This window comes from Microcaecilia unicolor, chromosome 14 (assembly GCF_901765095.1).
Source record: "Microcaecilia unicolor chromosome 14, aMicUni1.1, whole genome shotgun sequence".
Lineage (NCBI taxonomy): Eukaryota > Metazoa > Chordata > Amphibia > Gymnophiona > Siphonopidae > Microcaecilia > Microcaecilia unicolor.
In genome coordinates this window covers 34,438,967-34,454,150 of record NC_044044.1, presented here as the reverse complement: position 1 = coordinate 34,454,150, position 15,184 = coordinate 34,438,967, and the positions used below count along the sequence as shown (strand labels likewise).

Sequence of the window (15,184 nt, the reverse complement as noted above, 5' to 3'; positions counted from 1 at the left end):
CAGGAGAGACTCCAGCAAAATGTAGAGAGTGCAGGGCTGAAAATACCAGGAGAGACTCCAGCAAAATGTAAAGAGTGCAGGGGCTGAAAATACCAGGAGAGACTCCAGCAAAATGTAAAGAGTGCAGGGGCTGAAAATACCAGGAGAGACTCCAGCAAAATGTAGAGAGTGCAGGGGCTGAAAATACCAGGAGAGACTCCAGCAAAATGTAGAGAGTGCAGGGCTGAAAATACCAGGAGAGACTCCAGCAAAATGTAGAGAGTGCAGGGGCTGAAAATACCAGGAGAGACTCTAGCAAAATGTAGAGAGTGCAGGGGCTGAAAATACCAGGAGAGACTCCAGCAAAATGTACAGAGTGCAGGGGCTGAAAATACCTGGGGAACCTCTGATAAAATGCAGAGCGCAAGGGCTGAAAATACCTGTGAAGACTCTGGTAAAATGCAGAATATGCAGGGGCTGAAAATATCAGAGAAAACTCTAGTAAAATGCAGAGAGTGCGGGGGGGGGGGGGGGGGGGAGGGTTGAAAATACCAGGGGAGACTGGCAAAATGCAGAGAGCTTAAAAGTTGAAAATTCCTGTGGAGACTCTGGTAAATGCAGAGAACGCAGGGGCTGGAAATACCTGGTAAACTCTGGCAAAATTCAGAGAGCGCAGGGGCTCTTTTTTCGGGTTATCTTACACCATGTCTGGTATTCTGCTTCTCTGTCAGCTGATATTTTCAGCACAATAACTTTATCAAGACACTGATGGATATTACAGGATCTCAGATGCACTGTCCTTACTCAGATTTTATTCACACATTACCATCTTTGCTCTTTCTGAAATTTTATGGGGTTATGGACAGGATTCTGTGCATGAGTTTGAGGGGGGTTATTGAGAGCTTCATCTCTGGGTGCATTCTTCCCAGATTTTGCTGCTGCCTGAGAATATGACCCCCCACTTCAGTTTGCTCGCGGGCCATGCCCTGCCCTGCAAGACCTGCAGTCCCCCCAGTAACTCAATCAAATTTCATGGAGGTTAATAATTTGGATCCTTGAGGTTTCTTGCAGGCTCACAGGGTTCTCACTGTCCCGGCGAGTCCTTCTGGGGGAGATATCCCGGGAGTCTGCTCTGGGCCCCCGGTAGGATGGTCCGTGGGGATGTCTGTATTGGGGTCGGGTCCTGGCGGGGGACGCTTCATGGGATTTTCTAGGGCCCTGGAATTCTGTGACAGCATCTGTGAGTGAGCAGCGTCGTAGAGCGCTGTGATCTTTCTCCATCCCAGTGCTTAGTGACATCCGGCGCTCGTCATGAGGCACAGGCTGGGGCCGGGACCGGCGTGGGCTTCCCACAGGACTGGGCAGTGGGGTCTCATCAATGAAGGTGGTGATCTCATCCCGAAAGAAGAAGGCGTCCCCTGGGTTTCCTCGAAGTCCTGCCTCTAAGAACTGGCGCAGACTTGTGATGCTGTCGTCTGCCTTGTGTCGACGTGGTCGTTGCAAGTCCAGGAGGTCCATCGTGGAGCCAGGGTTCCGGTGGAGACTTCCCCTCCGGATGTCATCTGATGAGGGCCACTTCTGGATGAAGGGAAAAGTCCGATTGGAGGAGAACATGTCACTCTCATCGTGGGACATCCGACGAGACAGTGGTACCTGAAACCCAATGGAAGTAATTATAAGAAAGATGGATTGGGGCTGGGGTAGGATGGGATTCCTGTCACACTCTTAGAAGTGGTGGGGGGGGGGGAGAGAAATGGAAAATGACATCTGAAAATGGACACAGAGGGACAGTGCATGACAGGTTGAGTTGGGACCCTGTAATACCCTTTGAGAGAGAAAGCAGCTGAGAGATTTCCAGGGAAGATCCAAGTCTGGAGGGGTACAGGACAGGACAAAAGACAGGAGGGCTAAGAGAAACAGACAGGAGATGACCAGGAAGTTAAAGAGATGTAAATGTGCTTCAACATTTTGCCTGTGTAAATTGGCCTTCTGAAACTTGCTCAGACTCAATGTGATTCCACACATGCAAGAAGGCAGCCCCAGCATGCATTTAGGTCAGCTACGGAAACCTTTGCCCATATATTGTATTTTCACTTCTATATCCATTACTTTCGATGGAAAAAGTACCTGAAGACTGACTCAGGGCAAACGCAAACCCTGCGACTCCCTGATCTCAGCCTTCTCAACGTTACCCCTATTCATTGCAATAAATGCATGTCTGAAACCTTGGACTGGAAAGTAAGGTCCCCAGAACAGGGACTGTCTTGTACTGCTTCTGTACAGCACCAGGTGCAGGTGGAAGGTACCATCAGAATCCCTTTGGTATTATGGTCTGCTCTGGTGACATAAGTTGACCTCTCAAGGATGGTGAGTTTCCACCAAAGGAGCAACTCAGAAAGGTGAATTTGGCATTTTTATTTTGGTGGTTGGGGGATTTGAAGGTATCTTTGGCTGGATGGTATATAACTGTATACTTCTTTCTAAATATGGTTTGTGTGGATATTTTTAAAATTATTTTAATGGTACTGCTGTTTTCGTTATATGCTGTATTTTCTTGAAATTGCTGTGAGTGAGACATAAATGCAACTAAAATGAAAAGTGTAGCAATAAATAGTAGCTGGAATGTTTGGTGTAGTGGCTATATTGCCCTCTGCTATCAGAAAAGTCAAAGACCTACATTCTGACATCTGAAGAAGGTCCTTGGGTGACCTGGAAAGATCCATGTGACCCTTAGGCTCAATTTTGGCATGTAAACTGCTAAAGGCTGCTATAAATATGACGACTGATCTTTTTGTGAGGAAAGTAAACAAAAACAAGAGAAACAGGAAGCCTATATATGGTTCTCCAAACAAGTAGCTGAAAAAATAAGAGCAAAAGAGGCTTTGTTCAAGAAATACAAAAGAACGCAACGAGAGGATCACGGAAAAGATTATCAGATTAAACTGAAAGAAGCGAAGAGGGAAATACGGCTAGCGAAAGCGCAAGCGGAAGAAAAAAAAATGGCTAAAGATGTGAAGAGAGGTGACAAGACTTTTTTCAGATATATTGGAGAAAAGAGTGGAGGAGTGGCCTAGTGGTTAGAGCACCGGTCTTGCAATCCAGAGGTGGCCAGTTCAAATCCCGCTGCTGCTTCTTGTGATCTTGGGCAAGTCACTTAACCCTCCATTGCCTCAGGTACAAGCTTAGATTCTGAGCCCTCCTGGGACAGAGAAATATCCAGGGTACCTGAATGTAACTCACCTTGAGCTACTACTGAAAAAGGTGTGAGCAAAATCTAAATAAATAAATAAAATAAATAATAAAGGAGAAGAGATAGGAATGGAATTGCAAGATTGAAAGATAATGAGAATGGCTATTTGGAGAGTGATGAAGATAAAGTGAACATGCTAAACAATTATTTCTCTTCGGTGTTCACAGAGGAAAATCCTGGAGAAGGACTGTGGTTGGCTGCCAAAGGAACGTCTGGGAATGGAGTGGATACTGCGCTATTTACGGAAGAAAGAGTTTATAAACAGCTTGAGAATCTGAAGGTGAACAAAGCTATGGGGCCAGATGAGATACATCCCAGGTTACTGAAGGAGCTCCAAGAGCTCCTGGCAGGACCTCTTAAAGATTTATATAATAGATCTTTAGAGACGGGAGAGGTTCTGCGAGATTGGAGACGAGCGGATGTGGTCCCTCTTCACAAAAGTGGAGACAGAGAAGAAGTGGGAAACTACAGACCGGTAAGTCTCACATCAGTGGTAGGAAAAATAATGGATTCACTGCTAAAAGACAGGATAGTTAACTATCTAGAAGCTAATGGATTACAGGAACCAAGCTAACATGGCATTACTGAAGGAAAATCCTGCCAAACAAATCTTATTGACTTCTTTGATTGGGTGACCAAAGAACTGGATGAAGGACGTACGGTAGATGTAATCTACTTGGACTTCAGCAAAGCCTTTGATACGGTCCCCCACAGAAGACTCGTGAATAAGCTGAAAGAGTTGAACTTAGGACCGAAAGTGGTGAACTGGATAAGAAACTGGTTGACCGACATATGGCAGAGGGTGGTGGTAAATGGAATCCGCTCGGAGGAAAGGAAAGTGAGCAGTGGAGTTCCTCAGAGGTCGGTGCTGGGGCCTATTCTGTTTAATATATTTGTGGGAGATATTGCTGAAGGGTTGGAAGGAAAGGTTTGCCTTTTTGCGGATGACACGAAAATAGCCAATAGAGTGGATACCCTGGAGGGAGTAGAAATGATGAGAAGGGATCTCCGATCATTAGAAGAATGGTCGAGGGTCTGGCAGTTAAAATTTAATGCCAAAATGTGTAGAGTGATGCACTTGGGGTGCGGAAACCCAAAAGAGAGATACCGGATAGGAGGGCAGAGATTAGTAAGCTCGACTCAGGAGAGAGACCTTGGGGTGTTGGTGTCGGAGGATCTGAAGGTGAAGAAACAATGCGACAAGGCGACGGCCGTGGCCAGAAGGATGCTAGGCTGCGTAGAGAGGGGCATAACCAGCAGAAGAAAGGAGGTGAGGCCCCACTTGGAGTACTGTGTTCAGTTTTGGAGGCCATATCTTGCTAAAGATGTAAAAAGACTGGAAGTGGTGCAAAGAAAAGCTACAAAAATGGTATGGGATTTGCGTTGCAAACCATACGAGGAGAGACTTGCTGACCTGAACATGTATACCTTGGAAGAAAGGAGAAACAGGGGTGATATGATACAGACATTCAAATATTTGAAAGGTATTAATCCGCAAACGAACTTTTTCCGGAGACTGGAAGGCGGTAGAACTAGAGGACATGAATTGAGGTTGAAGGGGGGCAGACTCAGGACTAATGACAGGAAGTATTTTTTCACGAAGAGGGTGGTGGATATGTGGAATGCCCTCCCGCGGGAGGTGGTGGAGATAAAAACGGTAATGGAATTCAAACATGCGTGGGATAAACACAAAGGAATCCTGTTTAGAAGGAATGGTTCCTGGAATCTTAGTGGAGATTGGGTGGTGACGCCGGTAATTGGAAACAAAACGGGAGCTGGGCAGACTTCTATGGTCTACGCCCTAATTGTGACTGAATAGATAGGGAAGGGCTGGACCGACCTCTCCTCTCCCCCCTTTCTCTATTTCTGTGGATAATACGCTCATCCTTCCCATCTCATCAGCACATAACCTTGAGGTCATCTTCGACTCCTCCCTCTCCTTCGCTTCACATATTCAACAGACTGCTAAAACCTGTCGTTTCTTCCTCTATAACATCACCGAAATTCGCCCATTCCTTTCTGAGTATGCAACCAGAACCCTCATCCACACTCTTATCACCTCCCGCTTAGACTACTGCAACTTGCTTCTCACAGGTCTCCCACTGAGCCATCTCGCTCTTCTTCAATCTGTTCAAAATTCTGCGGCACAACTAATATTCCGCCAGTGTCGTTATGCTCATATTAGCCCTCTCCTCAAGTCACTTCATTGACTCCCTATCCGTTTCCACATTCAGTTCAAACTCCTCTTACTGACTTACAAATGCATTCACTCTGCAACTCCTCAGTACCTCTCCACTCTCATCTCTCCCTACACTCCTCCCCGGGAACTCCGCTCACTGGGCAAATCTCTCTTATCTGCACTGTTCTCCTCCACCACTAACTCCAGACTCCGTTCCTTCTATCTTGCTGCACCATATGCCTGGAATAAACTTCCTGAGCTGGTACGCCAAGCCTCATCTCTGGCCATCTTCAAATCTAGGCTAAAAACCCACCTCTTCGATGCTGCTTTTAACTCCTAAACCTAAACCTTCAACTGTTCCCTATCCCTGATATTTCCTGTCTGTCCTAACCCTTATCCCTTACTTGTCCTGTCTGTCTGTCATAATTAGATTGTAAGCTCTATTGAGCAGGGACTGTCTCTCCATGTTCAAGTATGAAGCGCTGCGTACGTCCGGTAGCGCTATAGAAATGATAAGTAGTAGTAGAGTGTAAATTTAAGGGGCTTCGACGTTAGCTTCAGAACTTAGTACAAGAACAGTACTGGGCAGACTTCTACGGTCTATGCCCTGAGAAAGGCAAGGACAAATCAAATTCGGATATAAAGTATCACATACCATGTAAAATGAGTTAATCTTGTTGGGCAGACTGGATGGACCGTACAGGTCTTTATCTGCCATCATTTACTATGTTACTATGATGCCAACTGTTTTGTTTGAATGGTGGTAAATCAATAACACAAAACATAAATAAACATAATCTGGAGAAGGGCATTATAGGGCCTGGAAAATAGCCATCCAACATTGTCTGGGGTCATGTGTCCACTGTAACATTCCCACTCAACATCATCTGAAAAAGGGACCTGTGTGCCCTGGAAAGCTGACACCACACGTTGTGGGAAGAAGGTCTTGGTGTTCCCTGGAAATCTCCCTTTGGAAATCTCTGGATTTGTTTGTTGATTAAGTAAAAGTCTCAACCTGCAGAGGATCCTGTAACCCTGTCACTTTCCCACTTGAGGGCACCAGTACTCTAGTGAACCTACATCTGTGTCCTGCAATGTAGCAATGAGAAATTAATTTAGATAAGAGTGTTTTGAGGAGGGGGGGACTCACTTGGTGTCGTTGAACTTGTAGGTAGTGGCCCCGCTCTCCCGGCACCATCGGGCCCTTCAGGGGCAGCAAGAACTTGCTGTCATGGCCATCAGTGAATGATGGGATTCGGTTTCCGCTGGTTGTTCCATTGGAGTCAAAGCGTATCTCACAGAGCCGGCGTTCGGTATAATCTCCAGGGACCACCTCTGACAGAGGGGAGAGAAGACAAAAGAAGAGAGGTACTGATCAAATACTGATTAATAAATCAATAAATATATACCAAAGAGCTTCACCGAGATCACCCCCCCATACTACACAAACAGTACTAACAAACTTATATAGTTATAGATAAATAGAAACCCCCTTCCCCCAGACACCTACGCACCCCCCCCCCAATCTGCCAGGCTCCCCCCATACATAAACAATACTAATAACATATACCGTATAGTCATAAATACACACAACCCCTCCCCCACAAATACGCACCCCTCACAATCAGCCAGGCACCCCCCATACACAAACAATACTAATAACATATACTGTATAGTTATAAATACACACAACCCCCTCCCCCCACACCTACGCACCCCCCACAATCTGCCAGGCACCCCACCATACACAAACAATACTAATAACATATACTGTATAGTCATAAATACACACAATCCCTCTCCCTCCACACCTCCACACCCACACAATCTGCAAGGCAAGGCACACACACAGCTTGAAGTATTTTTCCTATTCAGTTCCCTCTATGTGGATCAGCTGCTGACTGCAGGAATCCTTTATTTAAAATGTTTGGGCTTACCAAATATAGAAATTTGGTCAGATGGCCAAAATTTATTCATGTAAGAGAATGAGGACCAGAAGCTTTACAAAGGGGAGGGGGAGAAGAGTGGCAAAATTTTCCATCTCAACCCAGCCCTCGGTACACACTCAGCGGGTTGGTTTTCAGGATATCCACAGTGACTTGCATGCACTGCCTTCTTGCTATGCAAAAGTGGATATCCTGAAAGCCCGACTGGTTGGGGGTGTCCCCCGAGGACTGGCTTGAGTAGCCCTGCTCTAGCCCCTCATGCTCTTAGACCAGTGGTTCTGAACCCAGTCCTCAGAACACACTCAGCCAGTTGGGTTTTCAGGATAGCTACAAGAAATATGCATGAGATAAAGTTTGAATGCATTAGCTCTGTTGTATGCAAATATCTCATGTATATTCTTTGTGGCTATCCTGAAAACTTGACCAGCAAGGTGTGTCCTGGGGGCTGGGTTGAGACTCATTGAGCCAGAGGCTTTTTATGGGGGGGGGGGGGGCTATTGTGTCCATGAAAGAATGAGGGGTCAAAATTTATCCCAATAGTAACAATCTGCACTATCTGATTAAATGCATTCATGGGTGTATATATTATATTTAATAGATGAGTTATCTGTATCAGATTAGGAGGCACATGTAGTGATCTTTCTAGAATGACGAGAGCCAATGAGTGTTGGGCAGAAAGGTAAACGGAGATTTCATTCACTGATCTTATGCAGTGGCTAAGTCTCTGAATATCGATTGGCCGCTGTCGTGGACAGGATGCTGGGCTCGATGGACCCTTGGTCTTTTCCCAGTGTGGCATTACTTATGTACTTATGAAGCCTGTTGCTGAATGACAGGAGGAAGCTGTATTCCCTGCTCCCCAATCCCCCTCCCCCCACTACCCACATTATCCAAGGACAAGGCCCGAACCTGCAGAGAGGTGGGGGCTGCAAGAGGTCTGTACTTCAGGAAGCAGGTGAAAGCCTGACCCTTCTCCCAAACTGATTCTCCGCTCACTCTGCACCTGGACTATCTATCCACACAGCTTATTCAACTGTACATATAATTTACCCTCAGTCTAGTTCCAACTTTTATTTGCCTTGTCTTACTCATCATTTTTGTCTACAGTTGTTCCCTCTGATACCCCTTTAAAAGGTTTTGTTCTACTGAGCTGCCCATTATAGTGTTTCATTTGTATTTTGCTGACATTGTATATCTATGTTCTATGAATGTTGTACTGTTACTGTTTCATTGCTATTACTAGGATTTAATTTGCCTGTCACTAAGTTTACCTCATTGATTGTATTTTATGCTTACACTTGTTCATTTTACTGTTGTTATGTTGTTAGCACAGTGTTGACTTGTTTATGTTGATTCAGACCTGTTGTACACTGCCTTGGGTGAATCTCTTCATAAAGGCAGTTAATAAATTCTAATGTAAGCACATATTATGAAAACCATACATTAAAGAAAATGATCAACCAAAGAGCCTGAAAAATAAAACACACATAAAATAACAATGTCATACATAAAACCAAAAACATGGTAATAAAGAGGATTCAACTTCTGGCCCTGTCTAAACAAAGACTGACCATCTGCACCTTCCTTTGGGGACCACGGCCAGGAGGGAAGGGTTAGATGTCTCCGTTATGTGTTTTGACACTGAGGTTTATTTAGAACTGGGGGTTAATTTTAGGCAGGTGGTCAAGTTGGATGTTTGGTAAACGAAATGTTGCTAAACTCTGGAAAGAGATGTTATTTTGGTTGGGAAACAGACAGGCTTATTTTTGAAAGAGAAGGGCGCCCATCTTTCGACACAAATCGGAAGATGGGCATCCTTCTCACAGGGTCGCCCAAATTGGCATAATCGAAAGCCGATTTTGGGCGTCCTCAACTGCTTTCTGTCGCGGGGACGACCAAAGTTCACGGGGGCGTGTCGGAAGCATAGCGAAAGCGGGACTGGGGCATGCTTAACACATGGGCGTCCTCGGCCGATAATGGAAAAAAGAAGGGCGCCCCTGACGAACACTTGGACGACTTTACTTGGTCCTTTTTTTTTTTACGACCAAGCCACAAAAATGTGCCCTAAATGACCACTGGAGGGAATCAGGGATGACCTCCCCTTACTCCCCTAGTGGTCACTAACCCCCTCCCACCCTAAAAAAATGTTTTTAAAATATTTTATGCCAGCCTCAAATATCATACCCAGCTCCATGACAGCAGTATGCAGACCCCTAGAGCAGTTCTAGTGGGTGCAATGCACTTTAGGCAGGCGGACCCAGGCCCAACCCCCCCACCTGTTACACTTGTGGTGGTAAATGTGAGCCCTCCAAAACCCACAAACCCACTGTACCCACATCTAGGTGCCCCCCTTCATCCCCAAGGGCTATGGTAGTGGTGTACAGTTGTGGGGAGTGGGTTTGGGGGGGGTTGGGGGGCTCAGAACACAAGGTAAGGGAGCTATGCACCTAGGAGCTTTTTCTAAAGTCCACTGCAGTGCCCCCTAGGGTGCCCAGTTGGTGTCCTGGCATGTGAGGGGGACCAGTGCACTACGAATGCTGGCTCCTCCCATGACCAAATGGCTTGGATTTGGTTGTTTCTGAGATGGGCGTCCTCGGTTTCTCGGGGACGACCATCTCTAAGGGCGACCATCTCTAAGGTTGACCTAAATGTTGAGATTTGGGTGTCCCTGACCGTATTCTCGAAATAAAAGATGGACGCCCATCTTGTTTATATAATACGGGTTTCCCCGCCCCTTCACGAGGATGTCCTGTGAGGACATCCTCAGGAAAACTTGGGTGCCCGGTTCGATTATGCCCCTCAGAGTGAACTTTGCAGACTTAGTTATGATTTCTGAAGGCCGGCGATTGCCGATAAATCTCCAGTGAGATTTATTCAGATGGCCACAGCTATCAAGAGAAAACCTGGTGATGGTTATTCACATTGTGATATTTGATAGACCGGACTTCTCTGAGAGGCTGAACATAGGATTATGTACAAACATTAAAGATTTTACAATATTCAATAGAGCCAAAAATCTTTCTTCACTCAACGTGTAATTAAACTCTGGAATTCATTGCCAGAGAATGTGGTAAAGGCAGTTAGCTTAGCAGGGTTTAGAAAAGGTTTGGACAGCTTCCTAAAGGAAAAGTCCATAGACCATTATTAAAATGAACTTGGGGAAAATCCACTGCTTATTTCTGGGATAAGCAGCGTAAAATGTTTTGAACTTTTTGGGGATCTTGCCAGGTATTTGTGACCTGGATTGGCCACTGTTGGAAACAGGATGCTGGGCTTGATGGACCTTTGGTCTGTCCAGTGTGACAACACTTATGTACTTATAACACTGCTGCCTGGATTTCCATCTACATTCCTTCTGCAGGGCACAGGACTTTGCCACCTGTGTTTCTACCATTGGAGGTGGTGCAGCAATTTGGGGGTTGGACCAGAAAGGTCCCCTGGGGGTCCTGCAGAACTTGCCCACCCCTCACAATTGAAACCATGAAATTGCTGTCCCATCCTCAGTATAGACATGCAGGTGGTAGAGGAAATGTCGATTTTGATGGGGCTAAAACTTTGGGTTATGGGAAAAAGTGGGATGTTTGACCACGGAAACCAAAGCCTGGAGAAATTACTACTACTACTACTAAAACCAAACGTTTATTAGATAAAAAGACTCGACACGAACGCTGCGTTTCGGCCGCTAGGCCTGCATCAGGAGTCTCAATGAACGAAGAGCATCTGATGCGCAGATGTTGAAGAAACTTATCCCATTGACAATCAAGTCTCTATTTTCACCCAAAGGTCTTTTTAAAGACCGACTTCATTGGCATCACCAGTTCTTTTTCTTCAACATCTGCGCATCAGATGCTCTTGGTTCATTGAGACTCCTGATGCAGGCCTAGCGGCCGAAACGCAGCGTTCGTGTTGAGTCTTTTTACCTAATAAACGTTTGCTTTTAGAAGAATTTATTTCTCCAGTCTTTGGTTTCCGTGGTCAAACATCCCACTTTTTCCCATAACTTGTGTTTTCTGTGGGAAGTTCGAGTTCTCCGCCCTTGGCGGATCATTCTGGCTAAAGCTTTGGGATCATATTTTTTCTGTTTGGATAAGATCCATTGGCTGTCAGCAGTGTGCAGCATAAAATTCAAAGTGCTCGCATTAATTTTAAGACACCATTTAAGGAAGGATCTTAGTGTGTAAAGGACAGATTGGTCTGATATATTCCAAATGGAGTATTAAGATCTTCACAAGATTATCGTCTGTGCTTTCCGTCTGCTTCAGAGAGAAAAGCATGTGGTAACGAGAAATGTCTTATTCTGCTTTGGCCCGACATGCTGGAATTTATTTATTTGTGACATTTATATCCCACATTATCCCAAACAAGTTTGAGTTCAATGTGGCTTAGAATAAACAGTATAGGATACATAACAAAGAATAATACATAAGAATGTAATTTGTTATAAGAATCCAATTTTACAATACAGTATCATAAACATACTGGGATAACTATGGATGTTTAACATTTAGAAGATCTATTATGAATGAGAAATTGTACATGAAGCAAAGAGAAAGTTAATGGTAAATAGAGTAATAACCAATTCAGGTAATAATTAGTTGTTTGAGATATGGTTATTCTTTGTGAGGGTTTGTTAAAATAGGAACGATTTGAGGATTTTGCGGAATCTAGTAGATTCCTGTAGATTTCTTATTTTGGGTGGGAAGGAGTTCCACCATTTGGTTCCTAGGTAAGTGAATTGGACATTTGTACAGTGCTGGGGCTGGTTCTGAGACCGGTTTAATTAAGCTGGAAAGCTGCCTTTTCAATGCCTCACATTGTTGCCCTGCTATAAAATCCACCGCCCCCACTCCATTTGTCATGCTGTCTTACTTTATCGTTTTCTTTGTGTGATAGATAATTTGATATTTATTTTTTATAATGTTGCGTTTACATTGAGCATTGCCTGGAGTGTAATTCTTCAATGAAGTAACTTATAAATGTAAATAAATATATATGTAAAGTAAATATAACCCCCCCCCCCCCCCCCCCATACTGTTTATATGAACACAAGCCCAGCACTTATCTAGACATCGACACACACCCAATGGACAGACACAAAACACCTTTGCAACAAACTGATCCCCCCAGTGCTTTATAGAGACTTCTCCCCTCACCTTCATCTGCGTCTTCCTCGGATAGGATAGCCACGCACTGCTCCCACACGGTCCGTACGTCGGCTCGGTACCTCTCACAGGACCAGATAAACGATGGTAGTAGCAGGGTCTGCACCATGGAGCACCAGAGAACGGAGAGAACCATCCAGGTGGGGGCGCTGTTGTACTTGAGGCTAACAAAACTTACCACCTGAGACCAAGAAGGACAACACAGGGACATTAGAAAAGCCATGCCGGGGGGGGTGGGGGGGGGGCACATGAAGGTCCAGACATCTCTGAGGGAGGCCAGTCCAGCTCACAAGTATCTGGCAGAATCCAAAAGGCAGATCCTTTCCTTGTGGCCCCTCCCAGGGATGAGCAATAACTTTCCAAGGTTTACCTAGCTAGGAATTATTGATATATTTCTCCTCTAGGAATTTGTGTTTTAAAACCAGCTGTGTTAGAGGCTTTTACCACGTCTTTTGGCAACACATTGCACAGCTTGATTGTTCACTGAGGGAAAAAAACATGACTTCCTTCCATTTGCTATAAATCTGCTACTTGTCAATTTCACACAGTGTCCCTCTAGCCCTGATATAGCTTGAAAGCATAAATAGCTATTCCCTATTTTCCTATTCCTCGTCACTTACGATTTTGTAAACCTCTTTCATAAACTCACTTGTTTGTATTTTCTCCAAACTGAAGAGTCCTAATCTATCTAGTCTTGAAAAAGGTCTGACTGGATACGCACAGTCCAAGAGGTGACAGACTCTGTATCCCTGTGTCCATCCCCTGAGCCCTCCAGTGCTAGAGGTCACATGCTTTGTATCCCCGTTTCCATCCCCTGAATCCTCCAGTCCTAGAGGTAACAGGTTCTATATCCCTGTGTCCATCCCCTGAGTCCTCCAGTCCTAAAGGTGACAAGCTCTGTATCCCTGTGTCAGTCCCCTGAATCCTCCAGTCCTAGAGGTGACAAGCTCTATATCCCTGTGTCCATCCCCAGAATCCTCCAGTTCTAGAGATGATAGGCTCTGCATCCCTCTGCCCATCCCTGATCTCTCCAGTGCTAGAGGTGACAGGTTCTATATCTGTGTCCATCCCCTGAGCCCTCCAGTTCTGGAGAGTGATTTTCAAACTGCCTAAACAGAGAAAAAGCAAAGACAGAAAATCAAAGACTTCCCACAAAAGAATAAGCAGGAAAAACTGTGTCTAAGCCTGGAGAAAGAGGACAAACAGTGGCTGGAGCAGCAAAATCTGTGGGATCCTGCCCTCAGGCCAGGACCAGAATCTGAGCAGAGAGAAGCTGGACCAGTACCTGAAACTGGGAATTGTTCTTGTTACTGACCTCTCTGTACATATCTTTATCTTACCATTGTTTCTATTACTGTACTTTGAACATTATCTCCTTTGGTTTAGTTCTCTGTATCTACCAGTAAATATTTTGGGCAGGACATGTAAAATTGTCATGTCAATAAAGTTATCTGATAGACAGAGAGAGATATTGAAAACTAGAACATGATAGAGAGACAGAGATGAACAGGGAAACTTGAAGAGACTGAGAGGCGTGTCACAGGTGTAGAAACAGAGAACGAGTGACAGGAAGAGACAGCAGGAGAGATGCAGTCAGAGATCAATTAAGAGAGAGAGAGAGAGGGTACTCACCAAGATGGGGAGCCCTGTCAGGGTGTCATAGAGGAAGACAATTGCCCCGATGAGGTTCGTCGTCTGCATGGACATCTTGAGAGACTCGGAGCCGTCGAGTGATGACCTTCTCTTGCCATAGGCATCCTCCACCACGATGGTGGGCACAGTGAAGGCGTTGTGGGTGGCTCGCCGGCCCCTGCCCCGGGCACAGAGGGCATGGTAGAAGGTGATGGTCATACAGAACATGCCCATGACGATACCACCCAGCAGCAGGAGACTGAAGCAAACTCCGAAACCCAGTCCAATCTTACTGACAATGAACTGGCAGCCACGGGCATAATAGCGCTCACTGTTGTCATGCCAACCGATGGAGGGCAGCGTGGACAGGATGAAGGACACCATCCAAATGCCCATGATGGCGTGCAAAGCCTGCTTTTTGGTGTTGCTCAGGCGGTAGTTCACAGGCCAACGGACCATCCACATGCGGTGGTAGGAAAGGGAGGCCACCGTGAAGCAGGTGGCCAGGGCCAGGGTGTAGTAAGTGGACACGAAGACCTTGCAGATACCTTCATTCCAGTCATAGTCTGAGGCCTCCTTCCGCAGCTGAATTACTGAAAACATGGTGAGGGGAATGGCGGCCATGAGGATGTGGGTGCCCGAGAGGAAGCAGAGAAGGAGTTCCAGGGGTTTGCGCTTCTGCTGCTTGGCGCAGATGCTGAGAATGATCCAGGCGTTGGCCAGGAGAGAGAGGGCCCCACAGGCCAGCCAGGAGAGGGAGTTATTGTGAAAGGTGTTCTCTAGGTTACTCTGCTGCATTTTACCCAGGGCCAAGGATTAGGGGTGGTGACCTACCACTGCAGGGATCACTAGACCAAGCAGGGGCACTGGGGCAACTCCCGGCACTGGCCCACTCCTACACCTGCCGTCCTGGGCTTGTCTACCCCCCGGCTGAAGCCACTAGAAAGGCTCTGGAGTCCTGTGAGTAGCATCATAGTTGGGGAGGCACAGACTTCATGACTGCTTCAAGTCTTCTGTCCTCCATGCTAGGATTTCC

General features: G+C 45.8%; 1 protein-coding gene across 1 annotated transcript; it reads right to left on the bottom strand.

Annotated features, from left to right (window-relative positions):
* Positions 1-1,002: 1,002 nt before the first annotated feature.
* On the bottom strand, positions 1,003-14,946 carry GPR162 (G protein-coupled receptor 162). Its single transcript, XM_030186865.1, has 5 exons — positions 14,149-14,946; positions 12,508-12,697; positions 7,117-7,134; positions 6,574-6,728; positions 1,003-1,632 (listed from the first exon to the last, which is right to left on the bottom strand). The coding sequence occupies exons 1-5, from the start codon at positions 14,944-14,946 to the stop codon at positions 1,003-1,005; spliced, it is 1,791 nt and encodes a 596-aa protein (XP_030042725.1).
* Positions 14,947-15,184: the final 238 nt, after the last annotated feature.

Excerpts from the sequence above, each read along its gene's own strand:
- GPR162 (XM_030186865.1), bottom strand. The coding sequence starts at position 14,946 with ATGCAGCAGAGTAACCTAGAGAACACCTTTCACAATAACTCCCTCTCC. Across the intron at positions 12,698-14,148 it reads TGACAGGGCTCCCCATCTTG|GTGGTAAGTTTTGTTAGCCT; the intron begins GTGAGTACCCTC and ends TCTTGGTCTCAG. Across the intron at positions 1,633-6,573 it reads AGCGGGGCCACTACCTACAA|GTACCACTGTCTCGTCGGAT; the intron begins GTTCAACGACAC and ends ATTGGGTTTCAG.